The sequence below is a fragment of the Prinia subflava genome, chromosome 11 (genome assembly GCF_021018805.1).
Source record: "Prinia subflava isolate CZ2003 ecotype Zambia chromosome 11, Cam_Psub_1.2, whole genome shotgun sequence".
Classification (NCBI taxonomy): Eukaryota; Metazoa; Chordata; class Aves; order Passeriformes; family Cisticolidae; genus Prinia; species Prinia subflava.
In genome coordinates, this window is record NC_086257.1 from 22,096,727 (window position 1) to 22,118,001 (window position 21,275).

At 43.5% G+C, this 21,275-nt stretch overlaps 1 protein-coding gene across 5 annotated transcripts in view; it reads left to right on the forward strand.

Moving 5' to 3' along the window:
- The window catches only part of MECOM (MDS1 and EVI1 complex locus), a 326,912-nt gene extending 309,414 nt beyond the window's left edge, over nt 1–17,498 (forward strand). For all 5 annotated transcript variants that reach the window (XM_063408312.1, XM_063408310.1, XM_063408309.1 and 2 more), the window contains 7 exons: nt 4,968–5,134; nt 7,949–8,026; nt 9,766–9,935; nt 11,009–11,153; nt 13,883–14,119; nt 14,682–14,868; nt 15,809–17,498. In XM_063408312.1, coding sequence (XP_063264382.1) covers nt 4,968–5,134; nt 7,949–8,026; nt 9,766–9,935; nt 11,009–11,153; nt 13,883–14,119; nt 14,682–14,868; nt 15,809–15,943 — 1,119 coding nt within the window. In that variant the 3' untranslated portion in view covers nt 15,944–17,498. The remainder of the gene's footprint in view (nt 1–4,967; nt 5,135–7,948; nt 8,027–9,765; nt 9,936–11,008; nt 11,154–13,882; nt 14,120–14,681; nt 14,869–15,808) is intronic.
- Nucleotides 17,499–21,275: the final 3,777 nt, after the last annotated feature.

Below are 21,275 nucleotides of genomic sequence, written 5' to 3' on the forward strand. Positions count from 1 at the left end.
ATAGGTCTCTTGAACGTGAATATAACTCTGCCAAGTTCCAGGGCTGGCTGTCCAAAAACACACAGTTTCAGGACAACACAATTCACAAATTGCAGATTTTAGAGGCAACACTATAACTTCAGCTGGGGGAGGGAGAAATCTTGAGCTTTAGTAGTTGGATTTTGAAGAGTTCCCCAAATAACAGTAGTAAAAATAGAAAGCAAACACTTGAACAGTTTTTTTTTCCCATGAGGTCCGGCCATAAAGTCAGTTGTTTTTGTGATAGTAGCAATGAAGGAGTCGTGTTTGTCAAACATGAGGTCACGTATTTCATGACATTGTCTGCAAGATTATTTCATATCATCAGGTTATTCTTAAAAAGCAACAACAGCAAACCTTCGCTTTATTTATGCCACTTTTTCTTGGGTTGGTTAATAAATTTTAAGACAAATGTTCAAGGCCCCTGCTGATGATATCTTGCCCGCTGAAATGTTTATAAATACTTGTTTTAGCCGATTATGGTAATGTCTGCATTTTTGAGTTGGAGCTGGGGAATTGTGACTGCACATTAGTTTGCGTCACTCGGAGGTTAATAGCCTCTCAGGGAGGTGGGGGAAAGCTGCTTCCTTTTCCAGACATCTGGACACAGATAGAATCAACAACTCTTATATATGTAAATCAAAAGTTACTGTTCTATATAAAACGCTGTCATTCACCGATGGCAGATTAGGAGCGCACGTGACCTGTCCGTAAGGCAAGAGCTGTATGTAAAATATGTAAAATATGTAACAGGATCTTCCCTCTCCCCTGCCTCCTCGGAGAAACCTCTCCATGGGCATGGCAATTCTGCTAATCCAATCCGTGGGGTCAAGCAGAGCTTCTCCCCCGTGCCCCATTCAGGGGTCACCACAGCCCTTGGGTGTTGGGTTGGGGTGCAGAACCCCCTGAAAGCACAGCTGGTGGCTTTAGCCCTGCCTCCCTGGTGGTCCCAGGGACTGTCCCTGGGAGGGGAGGTGACCATGAGCACCCACCCAACCCTCCAGGACAGACACTGTCACCTGCAGCTCTCTCCAGGAGTTTGGTGGGTTGAGTAGCATCTCCATGGCCAACACAACTCCTGTGGAGGCAGGTCGTGCTTTGCCATCAGTACTAGCAGTGTTTGGAAGGAAGAAAAGCTGCTTCAGTTGTGTTTCAGCTGGAAGAGGGAGTTTCATTGTGGAAGAAGAAAAGTCACATCCTGGGTTAATATTTAGTCATTAAAAAAAGACAGGGTGAAAGGGTAAGAAGAAAACAGTGGTTTTTACAGTCATTGAAGATTACCAGTGGGTCCACCTTGGGGTCACTGGGTGATGAACTGTGGTACATGTCTGTAAATGCCACAGGAAGAAGGGTGAGCAGGCAGAGAGTTTGTGGCTGTTTACTGCCAGTGGCCAAATCCAGAACTGACTGTGAAGATTTTGCAGAAGATTCGAGAGCTGAATCACCAGGATTAAAACAGTGATAAAAGTCAATGTCAGTAAATACCTACTAATGGCAAGGGCAAAGTGTGACTTTTAACTCCTGTCATTCAGGAAAAGATCTTGAAGTTGGTAGTCTTATGAAAATATCACCTGAGTGCTTAGCAAAAAGGAATTGAAAACATCATTATATTATACTGCCTTCAGGTCTTGAATACAGCTAAAGTTGCTCTGGAAAAGGCCATAATAGAATTAGAAAAGACACAGAAAAGTGCAACAATGATGATCACAGGTAGGGAACAGCTTCCATTCAAAAAGAGACTAAGTAGATTTTGATTTTTTTCATGTGGGAAAAAAATGCCTGAGGGAGCTGTGCCCCTGTTCCATGAGCTCGTGAATGGAGAGCAGAACCTGAATGAGGAATGGTTATTCATTAGTGATAATAATACCAAAAAAAAAAAAAAAAACAACCACAAAACAAAACCAAAAACAAAAAACCCCACAAAAAAATTAGGCAAAAGGCTTAGAAGGAACAAAAGCCAGTATCTTTTCATATGCACCTAATTAAATTGGTGAACTCTCCTTGACAGAGATATAAATGGGTTTGAAAAGGTTTAGCCAAGTGAATGGGGCAGTTCAATGCTGTAATGGAGATGCAGCCTCCAGTTAATGCCCTGGCACCTCCCTGTGCTGGTGTGTGGCAGTGTGACATCTGTCCCTTGCCCACCCCCTGCGTGTCCCCTGGAGCCACTGCTCGGCACTGAGTGTCAGCTGCCAAAAGCTCACGTTGCATGTTTAGAATTCCTGCTTGGTTTTGGTGTCTGAATTAGTCCTCAGTGCAAAACCCTGGATTTCTTACTGCTCAGCTGGTATTTTGGGAGTAGGCTGGTGAGCAGGGTCTGCCTGCACTGAGGGTGAGGGACAGCATGTTGTGGATCAGGGCTGCAGGATTTCCTGAGCTGTAAAACGCCCACACAGCCCAGGAATCCAGCTCACGATAGGGATTTGCATCTTGAAGTCTCTGAGCACCAACACACTCCAGGATTTCTGAAGAAAATGCCCCAATTTCAGTTCTTGGGAGCCCTAACTCCAGCAGATAGTACCAGCTATAATTATCCTGCTAGCAGTGGAGTGACAGTGCCTCAGATCAGCAAAGCCATGGGGCCAAACGCTTCCCATTGGTGCTGGTGCAGTTCTTGAAAAACGTAAATTATACCAGGTCACGACATAAGTCAGGCTTTAAAAAAAACACCAACAACTTAACAGCACAACAGCAAGCACAATAGTCATTCCTATGGTGAGAAACATATTTTTAGAAAGCGAGTAATACTTTAAAATAATTGGAAGTGCTCGTGTTTCCTCTGGATGAGGGATTTAAGATTAAGTGCTGATTTCATACCTATTTTGGGACTGATGTAATCCTGGAGGCAGTGTTGGAGGTAGAGCTGATCTGTGTTGCTGTGCATGAAACAAGGGTCTGTCTCAGTTTCTACTCTGCAAAATCCTGGAAATAAGAACTAAAACAAAAATCAGCATGACTAAGCCATTTTAAATGTAAAGGGGAAAATAGTTGCTTTAATATATTACTGGCAGGGACCATGTGCATGAGAAATTGTGATCCAAAAATGATTTAAACCCACTAGATAATGAAATGGACTTGAATATTAAATATACATAAATAAAACATTTATTACACTTCTCAGTACCCTTATTATTCTTCACCATAAATATGTGATATCATAACCCATGCACTGTCTTGTCATTGCTAATCAGCCCGAAGGCCAAAGGGCATTTTTCATTCAAACCATTTCTTTTCAGCAGTTGTAAAATAGATGAGTGAATTTTTGTGGGGAACAATTAGGAGGAATTAAAGGCAGTGGAACGATATTTTAAAAGCTTTAAGAATCAATTCCAGCTAAAGGAGGAGATGAAGTCGTATAAAAAGAAATATATGGTAATGTTGAGGTGTATGGGTTGATAATGACATCTCGGTGCCGAGATAGAATTACCTCCTCTTCCAGCAGCATCATCATTACATATCTCATGCCTGTGATCAGTACATGTCAAAATCCTTCATATTGACAAATGTGCTGTCCACTTGCATCTGTGGAGAATGTTTTAGCAGCTGAGTGATTATGAATCAAACCCCAGAGCTTACAGCCCGCTCTGCCTCCCAATGCTTTCACATTTGTTGCCTGACAAGTAAATGTATCTTGACTTCCCTCTGAGATTTTTTTTTTTTCCACCGTGTTTGATGAAAGACATTTGGCAAATTGGCAGTGGTACCCTGTACGTTGCAATTTGTACTCAGCATTAGGAATCTGAGCATGAAATGAGAGGGCAGGCTACAGGCTAAAGGGAAAAAACAACCCAGCCCAAAGGCAGAGCTAACCAGCATGGAAATAGTCATGCCAGGAGACAACTGTGTAATTCTGCCAACGAAAATAAAATTAAATAAACCTGCAAAAATGCCCAGTTCTTCCAATTAAAATTTCAGTTTTCCAACAATCAGAGGAACCTTTTTGGGATTTTGAAGAACAGTCTGTGGAGGTGTTCCAGCTGAGAAGGGTTCAAAATCTTGTCTTTCATATAATTTCCTTCTTCGTTACAACTAAGATCTTGCACAGGGCTCATGCTGTGGGTTCTGTGCACTGTAGTTGAGAGCTTGGCTTTCCTTTTTTTTTTTCATTTGTTTGTGGTGTTATGGAGAGGTGGATGGTTATTCTCACCTGTCAGCAGGCTCAGCAGCATTCTTGAACTCTTGAAGCGGCAGTGTTTGAGGTTTTGGAGGAGCTTTTCATGGTCTGTTCCAGACACCTTAAAGGAAGCTGTTCTCCAGAAACTGTTTAATCCCCACTCCCTGCAAATTACAGACAGCTAATCAAGAGTGGAGCCATCCCAAAGCACACAGGAGTTACAGGCAACTAAAGATAGAGCAAGAATATTAAGAGGTGGAAAAATAGCATAGACATCTAACAGGCAGTGTGAATACAGAGCACCAAACCCACCAAAGCTTCATTTCTTCTGTGTTTATCTAATGGTCTTTGGCTGTGATGGGCTAGAACACTGGACTGGATGGTTGGATGTGGCTGGAACATCGATGGAGCCTCCTTGGATCTGGATTGTTGCAGCCCTCTATTGAGCTAGAGTGTTCATAAGGTTTCCTCTGCAATATGTGTCCTCTGCAAGCCCTTAAAAAATAATTAGAAATTCAGTTATTAGTTCTGTTCATTTGGTAATAAATATTCAATGATTTCTCTAGATGGGATGCATAGACTTGTAGGCACAGAGCATGACTGCAAAACCTGGAATTTTATAGGACCTGGGGCTTAAAAATAAGAAGAAATGAACACTGGCTGATTATTACCCTCATGACCCATAACTTTCAAAACTGCAGCTCTACACTGACATTTTTCCCCTTTTCTTCTTTCGCTTGTCAGTCGACGCTCTCTGCATTCCGGGCTCCCGTTGGGGGCGGAAGGCTGAGGGGAGGATTTACCTTGGTGGGCTCTGTGCTCTCTCCTGCTGCAGGTGTCAGCCATAGAGAACATGGCCGAGAAGCTGGAGAGCTTCAGCGCCCTGAAGCCGGAGGCCAGCGAGCTGATCCAGTCGGTGCCGTCCATGTTCAACTTCCGCGCGCCGCCCAGCGCCCTGCCCGAGACGCTGCTGCGCAAGGGCAAGGAGCGCTACACCTGCAGGTACCCCGGGACTCCTCCCAAAAACCCTGCCCTGGCATCCAGGGAGCCTCTCGGGCCTCTCCGTGCCCGGCGTGGAAAGCGTTTCCCCTTGGGGTTCCCAGCCTGTGCCAGGAATGGTGGTGGGGAGCAGGGCGGTCATTGTTCCCCTGTGCTCGGCACTGGTGAGGCTGCACCATGAGTGCTGTGTCCAGCTCTGCCCCTCAGTTTGGGAAGGACATTGAGTGCTGTGTCCAGCTCTGCCCCTCAGTTTGGGAAGGACATTGAGTGCTGTGTCCAGTTTGTCCCCTCAGTTTAGGAAGGACATTGAGTGCTGTGTCCCCTCAGTTTAGGAAGGACATTGAGTGCTGTGTCCAGCTCTGCCCCTCAGTTTAGGAAGGACATTGAGTGCTGTGTCCAGCTATGTCCCCTCAGTTTAGGAAGGACATTGAGTGCTGTGTCCCCTCAGTTTAGGAAGGACACTGAGTGCTGTGTCCAGCTCTGTCCCCTCAGTTTAGGAAGGACACTGAGTGCTGTGTCCAGCTCTGTCCCCTCAGTTTAGGAAGGACATTGAGTGCTGTGTCCCCTCAGTTTAGGAAGGACATTGAGTGCTGTGTCCAGCTCTGCCCCTCAGTTTAGGAAGGACATTGAGTGCTGTGTCCAGCTCTGTCCCCTCAGTTTAGGAAGGACATTGAGTGCTGTGTCCAGCTCTGTCCCCTCAGTTTAGGAAGGACTTTCAGACGCTTGAGCATGTCCAGAGGAGGCAGCGAGGCTGGTGAAGGGCTGGGAACACAAACCCTGTGAGGAACGGCTGAGGGTGCTGGGGGTGTTTAGCCTGGAGAAAAGGAGACTCAGGGGTGACCTTATCACTCTGTACAATCTCCTGAAAGATGTTTGCAGTCAGGTGGGGTTGGTCTCTTTCTCCAGGCAGCACTGACAGAAGGAGAGGACACAGCCTCGAACTGCGTCAAGGGAAATATAGGCTGGATATTAGGAAAAAGTTTTTCACAGAAAGAGTGATAAAGTACTGGAATGGCCTGCCTGGGAAGGTGGTGGAGTCACCATTCCTGGATGTGTTTAAATAAAGCCTGGATGTGGCACTGGTGCCATGGTTTAGTTGAGGTGTTAGGGCACGGGTTGGACTTGATGACCTTGAAGGTCTCTTCCAATCCAGTCATTCTGTTAATTAAATTATTGGCATTACGAAACAAAGAGCTCTCCCTTGATGCCTTGGAGTAGCTACATAAGAGAGGCTAGACAAGATCAAGGGAATAAAAGCAGGTATTTATTACATGCCTTCAATAGGTGCACCTTGGGCAGTCAGAAGCCTCCCAGAGGCTACATCCAAGACGGATAACAGTCATAAGTTTTTCAGACAATTAAAAGTTTGATCCATTTACATATCGGGTTAATCCTCCAATTGCAGTTTCAGGGAATGAAGTAATTTACTCCAACTTTGCCCCTCCTAATTCACTGTTGTTTACCTCTCTCAAGGCCTGACACACTAAGTTGTCCTTGACTTTCAGGCCCAGAGAGGAATTGTTTTGTCTGACCAAAATGTGAAGACAGTAGCTAACACTCTATATAGAGTTTTAGAGTTATACAGTAAAGCAGTACAGGATTTGAAAAATATAAAAGCTAAATCCTAAGGCATCACCCTGTATCACAGCAGTTTGATAAATGAGGTGGAAACTGTTATGTAAACAATTCTTTTTTTCCAAGTTTTCTCATCACTTTCGTATATAAAAGTGTGCTTTCATTGTTGATTTTTTTGATCGTGAACTACAGACGTGTTTTCTCTCGGGCTTTTGGTTTTAATATCCAAAGGGATCGGTGATAAAATACATGACTTATTAAGACTTAAAAAAAACCCCACAATGAAGATAGTCATTGAATGTGCACCCAAAATGAATGGGAGCTTTGTCAAGGAGAGTGGAATTAGCTGTGTGGGTATTTTGAAGGCTTATACATCACGTTGTGAAAAAATAAATGGGATGTTAAAAGTGAAGGGATGCAATCTTCAAAGTCATCGTGTGGAGCAGCCACCACCCTCATTCACTTAAGAGAGTGCTGTGTGTGCTCTGCCCCCATGCAGAAATGGGCTCAATGTCCTCAACAGAATGGGCCAATTATAAACTGAATATTAATATCTTGAATGACGGGGGAGAACTCACGATAATTTTATTTTTTTGGCAATTATTTTTCCTGTGACATATTGTCGAGTTTGGAGAATGGTTTTTAAATTGCACTGCTTGGGTCTCTATATCATCTCCAGAATGTGCAGGCGTTTGACACTGGCATATCGGTTTATCTGATCTTTTTGAAAACATGTCACCTTCTTTAAAGACGTGTTGTTATAGAAACATACCTTGATGGATTAGGTCTTTGAGTCTTGTCTGCTCTGATCCTATTCAATGCACAGAACGGTGTCACGTTTGCTGACACGTAGAATTGGTTGAAAGGTTTGAAATTTGCTTACACAGAGGCAGAAATACAAAGCTTTAATAACAGAATCTCTTGATTCCCAATCTGAATGAGGCTGATAATCACACAGTGGTCTTAGAACCTTGGGGTGATCTTTAGAACAGGTTTTTTATATAACCCTTGCTTCTGCACAAGCAAAGCTGGTTGGTGCCAGCAGCTCCAGCCCCACTCTTGTGTGTGTGTCAATCCCTTACATTTGCTGAATGATTTTTTTGAGACGTTTTTGCACCAAAGCAGAGCCAATAGGACCATATTATGATGATGATTCCATTTGGGCTGTGCATCCAGTGCAGCTCAGATTGAGAAGAAGCCACTGAAGGTTGTGTTGTCTTATGAAATATTTTCTTATCACAGATACTGTGGCAAGATTTTCCCGAGATCTGCGAACCTGACCCGTCACCTGAGGACGCACACTGGAGAGCAGCCCTATAGGTACCACACCCCTCGCCCTGTCTGTGCTGTGGCCAGGCTTTAGGGTCCCTTCCAATGCAGATATTTTCTGTGAATAAAGACAGGGAATTCAGCATCCTTGCTGGACCAGCTCCAGCCCTTCCTCCTTAGCTTTGGACCCACCATTGCATTTTGGTCTCAGAGTTTTGTGCATTCGGTGCTGATCCTCGGTGTTGAAGCTGCAGAAAGGGAGAGAGTTTTAGTCTTAGTAAAGTTCTTTTGGCTGGGGCAGCTTCCCAACACAATCCCCAAGTCCTGCCTTTGGCAAGGTGGCTGGCACTGCTGAACCAGCGTGATTGAAGTGATGTTCAGTAGGGCTCATGGACGTATTTTCCCTTGCAAAAATGTTTTTTTCATTGGAGTTCGGCAATGTTATTTGCAGCCTAAAATTTAGTGATTTGTCAGTCATCTGATTTCTCAAAGGTCATGGTTGCAAATGCATTACTGTATTTATTTGTTTCCTGCCTAATCTGGATCCTTTCTGAGGTGTGCTTAACCAAAACCCATGTGGGTGTACTCTGCTGTTGATAAGAATATGTGTGTGATACTGAAGCCAGGACAGTCAATGTAGAAATGTGTATGTCTTCACCTTATTGAAAATGAAAGGCTAATTTAAACTGGAAAGAAGCCAGTTCATGTTCCAGTAAAACAAATGCACAGATTTCTGCATTTTATGAGCTGTAAAGAGCAGAGTAAGCTCATTGTTTGTGAGGAAACAATATGTTTTTTGCATCTAGTCTCTTTGGGAAATGAGATTCACATCTAATTTTATTGAAGGAAGGTATTGATGCATGTTACACTTACCCACTGCATAAAAGCCACAAGCAATTAGTAGCATAATGGTGATTTCAGCACTAAAAAAAATTTGACATCATTGACCAAGAGTAAGGGAGGCACGGGAGAAGTAAAAGATTGAAAAACTAAAGTGGTGAAGACTCTTGGCTAGCTGCCAGCCAGAGAATTTGGAATAGTTATAGTATGACTTAGTAATGGCTTAAAGAGCAATACAGTAAAGGCTTTAGGGACTCCAAATCGCTACAGAGTATGAAAATTGATGCCTCTGGTACCAGAGTGATAGACTAAACTACTCACATTGGCACGGTATTAAAGGTTGGGATTGTTTATTGCTGGTTTTTGCAAGATAACCGAATTTCCTCTGGGATTAGCAATCAAGCAAGCTAATTCCTCAAGAAAAGATTTAATCACACAGTATAATTTAGAATAGGAAAAGAAATAGCTCTTTTTACCTTATTTGAACATTGGAAGAGATCTGTTTCATGTTTTTTCCAGAAGTGTTTAATTGTATTGTATTGGCAGCACATGAAACAATGGAGTTATTGCTCTACTGTTTTCAAACTTCCCAACTTTGTGTGCAACAGTTTTGAAAACATGAGACTCAATTACCATAGCTAATTTGATGCCATTAGCTCAGAAATATTATGCTCATTCCTAGAGGCAGTATTTAAAATATAAAGTCTAATGTGAATTAAAGCTGAAATCACCACCATAGAAGTTATGTCTCCATTCCAAGAGCACAGCTCTCCAGTTAGCCAAAATTTGTCTTTATGTCAATGAGGATTGAGCCTCAGTGGGGAGCAAGGAACTGTGGTTGGGTGCTGAGACTGAGCCCAGAAGGCTCTTCATGTATCTTAGGACAAATCTTACGTTTCCAGCTACTAACAAACTCTTTCCTGCCCGCTTGTTGTGTTGGTTTTTTTTAGATGCAAATACTGTGACAGATCCTTTAGCATATCCTCTAACCTGCAGAGACATGTGCGTAACATCCACAATAAAGAGAAGCCATTCAAGTGTCACTTGTGTGACAGGTGTTTTGGTCAACAAACCAATCTTGACAGACATCTAAAAAAGCACGAGAACGGGAACATGTCTGGTATGTTCTGTCTTTTCCCTGCTGTCTCCTCCCTCCCCAGCCTGCCCCACGTCCCATTCCCTGTCAGCGCTGCCGGGTGTCCACGGGCGCTGCTCCGACGGGAGGGGGGGTTGCAAAATATGTAAGTGCCTAATCTCTGCTGACATTTAAAGTGCTTTGAAAATCCCAGCATAAACTTTCCCCTTGTATAACTTAAGACCACTGGATGATGTCTTCTCTCTTGTTTTTAATTAAGCCAACCCACAGCGTTTTGAGAACAGACTGGGAAAATTGGTTTAATCCCATCTCTGCAATCGCTTGGATCTCAATAGGAGTCCTAGATTTAGAGTCTCAGGGGACACTCTAAAAGATTTTCCTGGCACCTTCTGAAATATTCTCACTGTCAGGAGCTGAAAAGTGCTGGCTATTATGGAGCTAATGGTGCCTCTCAAGCCCCAAAGCAAATTGGTCACTGCACAGCAGCAGCACAGGCAGTGGCAGGAGGGGATGACATTGGGCTGGTTTGGGTGTCTGCAGGGTTTAATGAAAACCCTCTGCAGTCCTTTCAGTCTGCATTTTGCCTCAATGGAGATAACCAGGGGCATGCAGTGAATGCAGAGCTGTCCCTTCCCCAATGCTCAGACGAAGGCATTTGACACTGGTCTCCCAGTGCTAATGAACCTGGGTGATTATATCAATGTTGCTCCATGTTTTGAACAAATCTGCATAATTGATAGCTAAAAGTTAATTTCCATTTGCTCAGCTGAGCCATTGGTCTAAGAAGGACAGTTATCAATGGACAGTCTTGGAATCACAAGGAGCAGGAGGGAGATGTTGAAATAGAGACATGGCAAAAGTGATGATAAATCATGGAAATGGTACCCAGCATGCAACCAAGTCATTTTGGCTGGAAATCCCCTTTACCCATGAGTAATTACTAATTACTGGTTTTATAGCCAAAAGCTGATAGTTCACACTCACCAACTTTTGGCTCTCACCCATTCTAACCAGAGTTTCAATTTAATTTTGATTTAAATGATTAAATATAGAAAATGTAAAGGAGCAGCAACTGATGTTGTATGTTTTGGTTTAAGGTACTGCAACATCTTCACCTCACTCAGAACTGGAAAGCACAGGGGCAATCCTAGATGACAAGGAAGACTCCTACTTCACAGAAATTAGGAATTTTATTGGAAACAGCAACCACAACAATCAATCCCCCCGAAACTCAGAGGAGAGGTGAGTTGTGCCTGATCTGCCTTCAGAAGGTGCCCACTGCTCCTTTTCCAGGTCTGCAGACCTGACTGTTCACTTTTGATGATGTCTGGAGCCAGAGTTATTTTAGAATCTGTTGCTTCAGTGGCGACCTTGATGTCTTAGGAAAAGAAATGTGTTGATTCCCTCCCCACTGTGTATGAAGATGTTCCAAATGGCAGATGCTGGTCAAGAGATTGTATCTGTGAACATTTCTCCTTGCATCTGGAGCTCTCAGTTTTAGGCTCCCACTGTTGATTTAAGTCCGCTGAAAAATTCCTTCTCTTTACATTCACAGCAGAACAGGTGAATTCTACATCCTGTGGCTAAGTGTATGGAAGCTTAGGGTTTAAGTGCAATTTAAATGTGTAATTAATAAAGTAGACCAAGCTAAATTCTTGGATCAGATGAAAGATTGTAGCTGAAGGTCCTTTCCCGTAAGTAACTCAATCCCAAGAAAGATGCTGAGTAGCCAAAAGCCCGTGAGGCTGCGGGTGGGCGCTGGGAGTCCACAGTGCTCCAGCATGTGAGAGAGCTTTTTCTACTAAGATTTATTAAGTATATGGGTGTTTGAATTCTTCTGAACTAACAGAAGAGAGACCACTTCTAAATATTTTCAGTTAATAAAAGTACAGCTAAGCAGAAAAGGCTGTGGGATGGAGCCCCACATATTTCTTTGGGATTGGTGTTGCATTATGCATTATTTTCCCTTTTGAATTGGCATTACATTATCAACATCAAAAAATTCTTACTGTTGGTGACAAACTTTGCTGTCTCCTCAATCTCTGGATGCCTTTGTGAAGGGATCAAAAGGGTGGACACAACGCAATTTCCACAAAAGTATTGGATTAAGTGATTACATGCATATTCAAATTTCATTCCATCTTGATTGGCAATGAGGGCTTGGGATTTTTTCCTTGCACATCTGGTCTCAACATGTCCTCCGACAGGAAGTCAGCAAAGTGGAAAGGTTGCTGGGTTGTGCAGTGTTTCCTTTCTAAATTTGGCACTTCAGACTGCTCTTGACGGATATTTTATCCCTGGCAAATTGCTGCATTTGAAAGCATAATTAGAGAATCTGTTTTCTTAATCACATGGCTTTTGTTACTTTGGTTGTAGTCCATCTCCCTTTCATTTCTAGCAGCCTCAATTGAGCATAACAAGCAAGTTGGCAGCCCAAACTGTGCTCAGCAATTTCTTATTTCTGCCTATTTAAATAAAAGATGATAAAGAGATATTTCTCTGATGATCTTAGAGGGAGGTGGCCGCTTCAGCTCTCCCTGTTCTGCACAACCTCAGATTTTTTTGATACTGCTCTAAAGACAGACCGTTCCCTAGAGCATTTTTTTCAATGCAACACTAAACTCATGGCAGTCAGCTGGAATTTGCTCAGAAAATAGATGAAACGCTAATATGTTCAGGAAAACGATGCTATTATTTGTGGCAGAAACCAGCTTTTCTCCTCAGAAAGTCCATCAGTTAGAGCAAAAAGTCAAATGTTAAACACCAGCAAGGCTATGAGGGTTCATCTTATCTTGCTCCAGCTTTGGGTCTATCCCATATTGTCCCGCACAGTTTGAAGCACGCGGAGTCTAAAGCAAACTGCGTGCGGACAATAAGGTTTCCATTTTTATAACTGTATTCCTGGAAGAGTTAAGGACCTTTTGCACAAAGAGAACAATAGATGAATCAAGGCCTCTGTGCTGCATGACGTGGTGGGGGCAGAAGCAGTGGTGGCATGAATTTTGGGGGGGCTCCACTGGGTGCAGCTCGTTCCCATCCCTGTGCGTCTGGTTGGGCGTTGGTTGAGCTGCGGTGCCGAATTCCTGTAGCTCTCATTTGATGTGATGGACACAGAGCAGAGCTGGGGGCTCTGAATCCTGCAGGGTTGAGATCATTACCACACAAGCCCCTGCTTCAGCGTGGGTATTATGTCCTTGATAAAAGTCCCGTAGGAAGTAGTTAAGAGAAGTCATTGTCTGAGAGCAAAGGGCAGCGTAATAACAGTGTGTAGACCAAATGGTTTTCCATGTGTGTATTGCTATAATTATTCATTTAATAAGAATAAATGCACTTAAATTGCCATGTGACCTTTCTTTTCATTGCTTTTTACCCTTCAAATCAGTCAATAACCTAGTTCAGCATGGAGATAATATTGCAGACCACTCTTCAGGTCTCCAGCTGAAGTCCCTTAGGTTCCCATGTATGAAATCCATGCTTTCAGTGAAGCAAAATGGCTTCCAAAGGGGTGGCAGTGTGCAGAATTAATTATGCATGTAATTTTGACTTTAAAACTCTGAATGCAATATTCATTTTTTTGTTAAAAATGCCAGATCCAATTTTCAGAGTTTCTTGGCCCCTACAGCTTCTGTTAAAAGGCAGTGAGTTGTTTTGCCCAGACTACATGTATGATTGGAAACTTGAGAAGTAATAAAGCATGAGAAAATTTGGAATGGTTATCTGAACATGCCTCTGTTAGAACAGTAGTTTTAGCAGGATAACAGGAAAATCCCATGCTGATGGTGCTGTAACAACCCACTGATTTCTGAGTGGAATTTTCTCCAATGATGCCTGAATGTCTGAAGCTAAGCAAGATATAAAATATTTTATTCTGCTGGGACAGATGCTTTTCAGATCTGCCTCCAAGAGTCTGCCAGTGAAGAGCTCTCATATCTGATCTGTGTTTATAGCTTGCATTGTTTTGGTACTTTCAGAATGAATGGCAGCCACTTTAAGGATGAAAAAGCCATGATAGCCAGCCAGAACTCGGATCTGTTGGATGATGAGGAGGCAGAAGATGAAGTAATGATGGACGAAGAGGACGAAGAGAGCGAAATGGCAGGGAAGGCAGTCAAAGAGCCCGTGACGAGTGACATGCACGAGGGCACTCCCGAGGAGGATTATGAGGAAACGGCTACTTTGGACATGAACTGCAAGGCTTCCCCTGGCAGGTTGGTTCCTTCCGAGTATTGGTGTGCCCGACAGGCGGAATAAAAACAATAAACCATACAAGAGTGCCAGCACCAAACCGGCTGCCGTGGGAACCGGCCCGGAGCAGCCGCTTCCCGCTCACAATAGCCACGTGTGTCCGTGTTTGGGCCAACACCAGCCCAGCTTTCAGCCTCTTTGTGCAGTCTGGAGCCCTTGTTAGGAGCACTGACTGTGCTTGGGGAGCTATTGTGAGGTTTTGGGTGAGACAGGAAGCAGGGTGAGACAGTGTCCATGGGAGAGACGTTATCTGCTCCATGAACCGTCCTGGATCTCTGATAATGGCCTTGCAAAAGGCTGGGGAGTCACCATGAGAGAGGCAAACTCTCCCTCCAACAATAAACTGCCCCTTCTTTAGAATAGACAAGGGAATTCCTTGTATTTCAGGATCACCGTTCCTTGGGGCAAGGTGGTCTATGAATGTGAGAAGGGGGGAAATTACTCAGATGTGTAAATCTGAGAAGATGAGGGAACCCAGAGAGGATCATTTTATTGACATTTAAAACCTCCATGGCATTTTTGTAGGTATAAAGAAGAGGAGTATAATAAGACTGGACTTTCGGCTTTGGACCACATAAGGCACTTCACAGATAGCCTCAAAATGAGGAAAATGGAAGAAAATCAATACAGTGAAGCTGAATTGGCAGCTTTCAATGCTTCCCAGCTGCCAGAGGACCTCAAGCAACCATTGTACAGGAAATCCAAATCCCAGGTAAAAGCTTAACTCAGTTAAAATGTTATTGTCGCCAAATACCTGCAGGATTAAGCTGTTAGTGTGTGGCAGGCAGGGTTATTCCAGCTTTTTCAGACAGGGCTGTGCTCCATGTCCACAAACCTCAGGCTCACCCAACATCCCACTGCACCCCAGAGACATGGCAGGGTGTTCTGCTCCCTGAGAACAGAGGATTTCCATACTTTCTTCTTACCTTTTTTACTATTTTTATTCTGCCTGCTGCCCACAGAAATGCCATGGTAAGAACTAGTCCCACTCTGCTGACACTGATGCTGTGGGGTTTAGCTGCAGCCTCACGGGGAGGTGACTTGATCTTCTGGCTGACTTGGCTTTTTGATATTTTTTTATAGCCTGCTGGATGGTACCACCTCTACATCCTCAGCATGTTTTACAAATAGCAATAACTGAAATGGTATCCTCGTGCTATTTCTTGCCATTTTCTAAACATTAATTAATTAAAACAGGGGGTTTTTAGCCCCTTTGAAAGATTCCTGTTTGCAAAACTGCAGAATATGCACGTAGGAAAGGTCAGCAAAGGAGGCTGTTATATTTGGTGAAATACAGGACGAGACAAGGGATAATGTGATTCCTCAGCCTCTTGAAAAGAGCCTCCTGTGCCAAGAATCTGAAGGCAAAGGAGGCTTTGGGACCTTGTCGACTATCAAAGGTTTCTCTGAGCTTTGTGAAACCAGATGAAAGCAGAAATTATTATTACTATTAGTCAGTCAAAAGTGTCAGTGAAAGGGTTGACAGTGGTTTTTACCTAAAGCATTTTGTTGGGGTTATTTTTTTTTTGAGCTGAGCTGAGCCCGGTGGCTGCAGCCTGACTGCCGCCCCGACCGCGCAGCGGTGGCGCGGGTCCAGGCTCAGATCCCGCGGCGGGAGCGTGACCTCCTTGTCCTCCTTGTGTCCCCTCCAGGCCTATGCCATGATGCTCTCCCTCTCCGACAAGGACTCCCTTCACTCTGCACCCCACAGTTCTCCCAACGTGTGGCACAGCATGGCGAGAGCCGCCGCGGAATCCAGCGCCATCCAGTCCATCAGCCACGTATGACAGCGCGGAGTCGCACCGAGGATGGGACCAAGTCCGAACCAGTAGCATGGCTCTTTCCTATATGACTATTTAAAAGACTGCTGAGCAGAATGCCTTATAAATCTGCAGGGTCACTCATTTAAAGTCCGGTGACCTTAAACTGAATAATTTTAAAAGAAAGAAAGAAACTATTTATTCTCAATATTTTGTTTTGCACAGCAAAGGCAGCTGCTGACTTCTGGAGGATCAATGCGACTTAAAAGAAAAAAAAATAAAAATGAAAAAAAAAAAGTCAATGGATTATGTAAACGGGGCCGGGAAAAAGTGTCTTCCAGTTCACCCGGCTTTGAGGGGCAGGGGCAGAAGGGTTAAGACTGCATTGATACACACATGGGCACTCCTTTAAAGTAGGAACTGAATTGATTTCCTTTTTGTATAAGATAGTTTGACACAGGATTGGGAACAGTTGCTTTTATGTACAAATCTCTTCATTAAAGCTTTATGCATTTTAGCCCTTCAAAGAAAGAAAATAGTTCTATCAAATGCACACTATCCATCGTAAATGTAGAAAGAAGTAACAGGGAATATTTTGTTCTCTCCGTAATTCTTTTGCCTTCTCAACTGCATTGTTTTAAAAAAAAAGGAAAACCAAGGAGAAAAAAATGACAGAAAAAGAAAGAACTCTGAGAAACAATACATAAGAGGCTTGTGTATATTGTAAACTATGAATGTTCACTACTCCAAGAAGCTAAATCATCCAGATAATTCCGTGAAAGCACCGCGTTCATCGACAGCACCACTAGTTCGAATCATTGTAAGGAGATTTTTAATTTTCGACAATCATGTCACTATTTTGTTGTATTGTTTCCTTTCCCCCTACCCTCTTAATTTCTCCTTTGTGTTGTGTGTACCGTGTATTTATTTGTTGGCAAACGATTGTTTGTTGATTACAATAGCACTGTTCCTGTAACAAACAGCACTGCTCCAGTCCCCCACTGCCTTACGATGTAAGGCACCCGTGTACTTCCAAAAAAGTGAGGTGAACTGATCTGTGTATATGGGAGTGCAAAACAGTGTTTGAAATTTTCTTACATTCCTCTTTTTTTTTTTTTTGCCTTTTAATGAACTAAATAACTAATAGATGCGACTTAGTTTTGTTCTTTTTTTTTTTTGTAATACAGTAAATTGATTCGATTGTATAAACAGTTATAATTTCTTCATGAAAGCATGATTCTTCTGATTAAAAAAAACTGTACCCAATATTTTATGCTGGTTGTCTGCGAGCTTGTGTGATGTTATGTTCATGTTAATCCTATTTGTAAGATGAAGTGTTCCAAATTTATGTTTTAAAAAAATAAATAAATAACGGAAGGTATTCAGTTATTTTTGGGGGTTTTTTTGGCCTTTAGTGAGGGACCAGATTTATTTTTCCTTTTGTTTATAATCTCATTTTGAAATAATCGGCAAGTTGAGGTACTTTCTTTAAATGCTTTGTACAATGTAACTGTTACGCATTTCAGTACATTACTATGGGAGGATCAACTTAAAAAAAATAATAAAGGACTACAAAACTGAAGGGATCTATTTCCTTTTTGTCTTGGTTTTGTCTGAGTTGGGAAAAAAAAATAAATAAGAAAAGGAGCATTTCCTCTGCAGCAAAGATGGATCTGTGGGGTCGTGAGGGCAGAGGATGGGGCACTGGGAGGTGTCTTGGACTTGGCCATGAAAGGTGGGACACGAGCCAGAGCCTCTCAATAGACCAACTGTTGGAGGGGTTTAGTTCAGTCCTTTAAGCTTCAAAACACTACCTTGGAAGAGAGGGTTATTTTGGTCATTTCACAGAAGAGGTTGGTGCAGTGTCACCTTCAAAGGCGCTGGTGGAGTTTGAGTTTTGCCTGCATGCTGCTTGTGGGGACAACACTGGGAGGCAGTGGATGGGCTGGTGCATAGTGAAATACTCACCAGAGTGATCAAAATCCCTGATTGAGAAGCTAAATGAGCCTCCAAGTGCATAAAATGAGCCTTTTAGAGTCTAAAAGGGGGAAAAAAAAAAAAAGAGCATTTTAATTTGTGTTCCCTTTGAAATCAGATATGAACCCCTGCTTCTGGACAGCCTGTGGAGGAGGGATTTCTCCCATTTTCCCAAGAAATGTCCATCTTGCTGCTCTTCTCATCAGCAGAGATGGAAGGGCTGAGATGCTCCTCTCTCAGCCTGTGTCAGTGCACAGAGGCCTCTTGTAGCTTATAAGATATTTAAGTTATATTTCAGAATAACCTGTGTGTGTCATTGCTGTCTTCAGCCCAGGTGTGGGCTTGTTTGGTTTGCTCCTTCAGCTTGAGACCCTTCTGCACAAGTTGGTGACAAGCTGAGACCTACACCCCAATGGTTTTCATGCAGGAAGCATAAACACCACCTGGAAAAAAATGTAAATAGATGGAAAAAAAATATCCCATGTGCATATTCTTGTACTGCACTGGCCTGGGGCAGTGGCCAGGTACATGCAGATAATTGCATAAATAGGGTATTATTTTTAGTGCAGTTAAAGTCACTGTGAAACTTGGTTTTAGGTTTCTGCCAGATACAGAGAACAAATAGATTAATCAAGTCAAGTTTTATCTGCAAACAACTTTCCAGATCGTTTTCCCCTTTAATTTGATGCAATGACAGTTCTTATCAGCTCTGCCCTCACCTGCCCTAGATGAAAGAGGCTTTGGGAGGTGGAGAAAGGGTGGGACGGTGTCCCCTGGGTTTAATGTTCTGGGTTACAGTGGCACACGTATCACAGACCTGTCAGGATAAGGACTCCTTGAGCTGAGCTCAGGGTTAGTTCAACCTGCCCATAACCAGCTCTGGTGACCATTGGGGAGTGACTGCTGCCAGTCCCTGGGCTCATTTTCCCACTGGTTGTCTGGAATTTGGTATTTTCTTGTCACAGTATCCCACCAGCAGCAGTGCCCATGGGGTTTGATGAGCAGAGGGGACAAAGTGTATTTCTGTAATATCACAACGAGTCCTTCAACTCCATGACCTTGATTTTCATTGCCTTGTCTCAGTGCCAGAGTTGTTCACCCAGAGGAATAGCTGAAAAGCAAATCCAGATTTGATTACTCATCTCATCCCCCAATAAACAGAGAAAACTGGATAATTTTTGTCTTTGTGTCATACCCTCCCCAATGGACCACACAGGTGCAAGTGTCCAGATGCAAACAGATGCTGAGTGAGGACTGATGTTTCTGGCTTTCTGCTACAGTGACTTTTTTTTTTTTTTTTTTTTTTTTTTTAAGGGAAATAAAAAAGTCAATATTTTCAAAAATTCCTTCAGCTTATTTCAGCATCATCCTACTGTTCACCCCACTGTAGTACTTTCCTGTAAGTCAACAAATCATTCCCATGTGATCCAGCAGCCTTCCTAGATGGAGGAGCTGCACATTACCCTCTCAATTCCTATCTACAGAGCCGAACAAAGCCCCAGCATGACAAGAAGATTAATCAATATTTCACCCTGGCCCAGCTCCTCAACACCCCTGTGGGTCTCAGCCGCCGTTCCCATGTCAGCTGCTGTTTCCAGTGGGTACATTTGTGGAATAATGGGAGGGGAAGTTATTATAAAAGCATTTCCAGGGCTGCTTTTGCTCAGCTATTCAGTTTGGCCCGTTGCTCCACGAGTGTCTCGAGCTTTAAAACTTTCTGTCAGGTCTCTCACATGCAGAGCTCCCTGTGAGCTCCTGGATGGCCCCGCTGCACTCTCAGCCTTGCAGCTATATTTAGTCCCAGTTGTGGTTTTGTTGCTCACTCATAGAGTGGTGTGGAAAAGTCTGTTTTAAAGATGCTTCCAGTAATGATTTAAACAAAACAAAGGTATTCAGCAGCAAACAGAAACCCCTTTTTCCATGTCAAAGCCTGCGTTCCTTGCCAGGACTCCAGTTAGCAGGAAAATGTTTTCTGCAGCCTGGCCAAAGCCAGCCTTTCTCCCGTCCATTGACTGGCTCTGTAATCTGTGAGTACACCTAGCCTGGGGCTGGCAAGAGCCAAATTAATTCAACTTCTGTTTCTGTGCAGAAAATGGTGCCAGCTTTAGGAAAGGCTCAACTCAAGTTCATTTAGGGAAGTCTGGGGAGATGGTGAACATCAAATAAAAAGTAAAAAATAACTACTGTGTCCCTCTTCTTTTCCATTATTTTTTTTCCCTGATTCAGACACATTTGCTGCTAGAGGAAAACAATTTTCAGCAAAATCATCCCAGAATTTAGATTTTAATAAGACTAACCTATAGATAATGCTTGAAAAGAGGCCCCATTGCCACACAGTGATCCAGGAACTCATCTTGCAAGTCTTTACCACAAACCTGCTGCCTAAACTTTGCTTGGGACTGGTTGCCCCCTAGGTATGAACATAAACCAGACTGAACCTGGATCCTTTCGCATGGTGGAAGCAAAGCCTGCTGTTTTTGATCCAAGAGGATGCACATTTTAAAGGCAATTGAAGCTATTTATATCTATCAATCCATTTGGGGAAGTTTGGGGAACCTTTTATTATGAAAGGTGCTGTGGAAATAAGAAAGTATTGTGGTACAATGAGCTTTAGCAGTCTGAGAGGGGAGTCTGAGAGAAGGCACCTCCAGCAGGCACTCGCCTGTTCCCTGCTTTATTTTAATACTAATTAATTCCAGAAAAAGCTAAAGAAATTTGATGAAATGCTACACTTCTAAGGAAAGGTTTTGCCCAAGAGCCTTCAAGCAGGCCTCCCAGCTTGGGAGGGTCTAGTGGGAGAAGAGGGTTAGTGGTGATTTTGATGCTTAAATTATCAGTAATTAAGAAGTTGATTTTCAGGGATTGAGGAAAATTTTAAACAGCTGCCTCTTCTGAGCCTTTTACTCCTCATTTTCATTAGCATGTGCTAAGGCAATCTGGAAAATATATTTGGATCTGTACGATGCTGTGTCAAGACCTCAGCATCTGCACCTAGGGGCAGATCCGTGTGAGATAGCCGGGGGTGGATGTGCCAGCACACACATGTGGAAGCGTTCAATTTGTAACACGATTACAGCCCCGGCACAAAGCCCGCTTGATACCTGTGGCAGGCTTGCCTCGTGGTAAGCACAGAAAATCCTCCACGATCATGTCAAGTTTCACATCACCAGCCAACCCAAACGAGAGGAGCAGCGCTGGAATTCCCGGGGAGCCTCCTTCAGCGGGCGCGTGTCGGGCCCAATTAAGGTCCAGGCGGGCTGGCGCTAATTGGGGTGAGGAATGCAGCGGGGTGAGGTGGTCCTGCAGCAAGGCAGCCCCTTTGTGCAGCCCACCCCAGCCCGTCTGCCTTCCTGAGGGGTGATGGTGGAGGAACTCCTGCTGG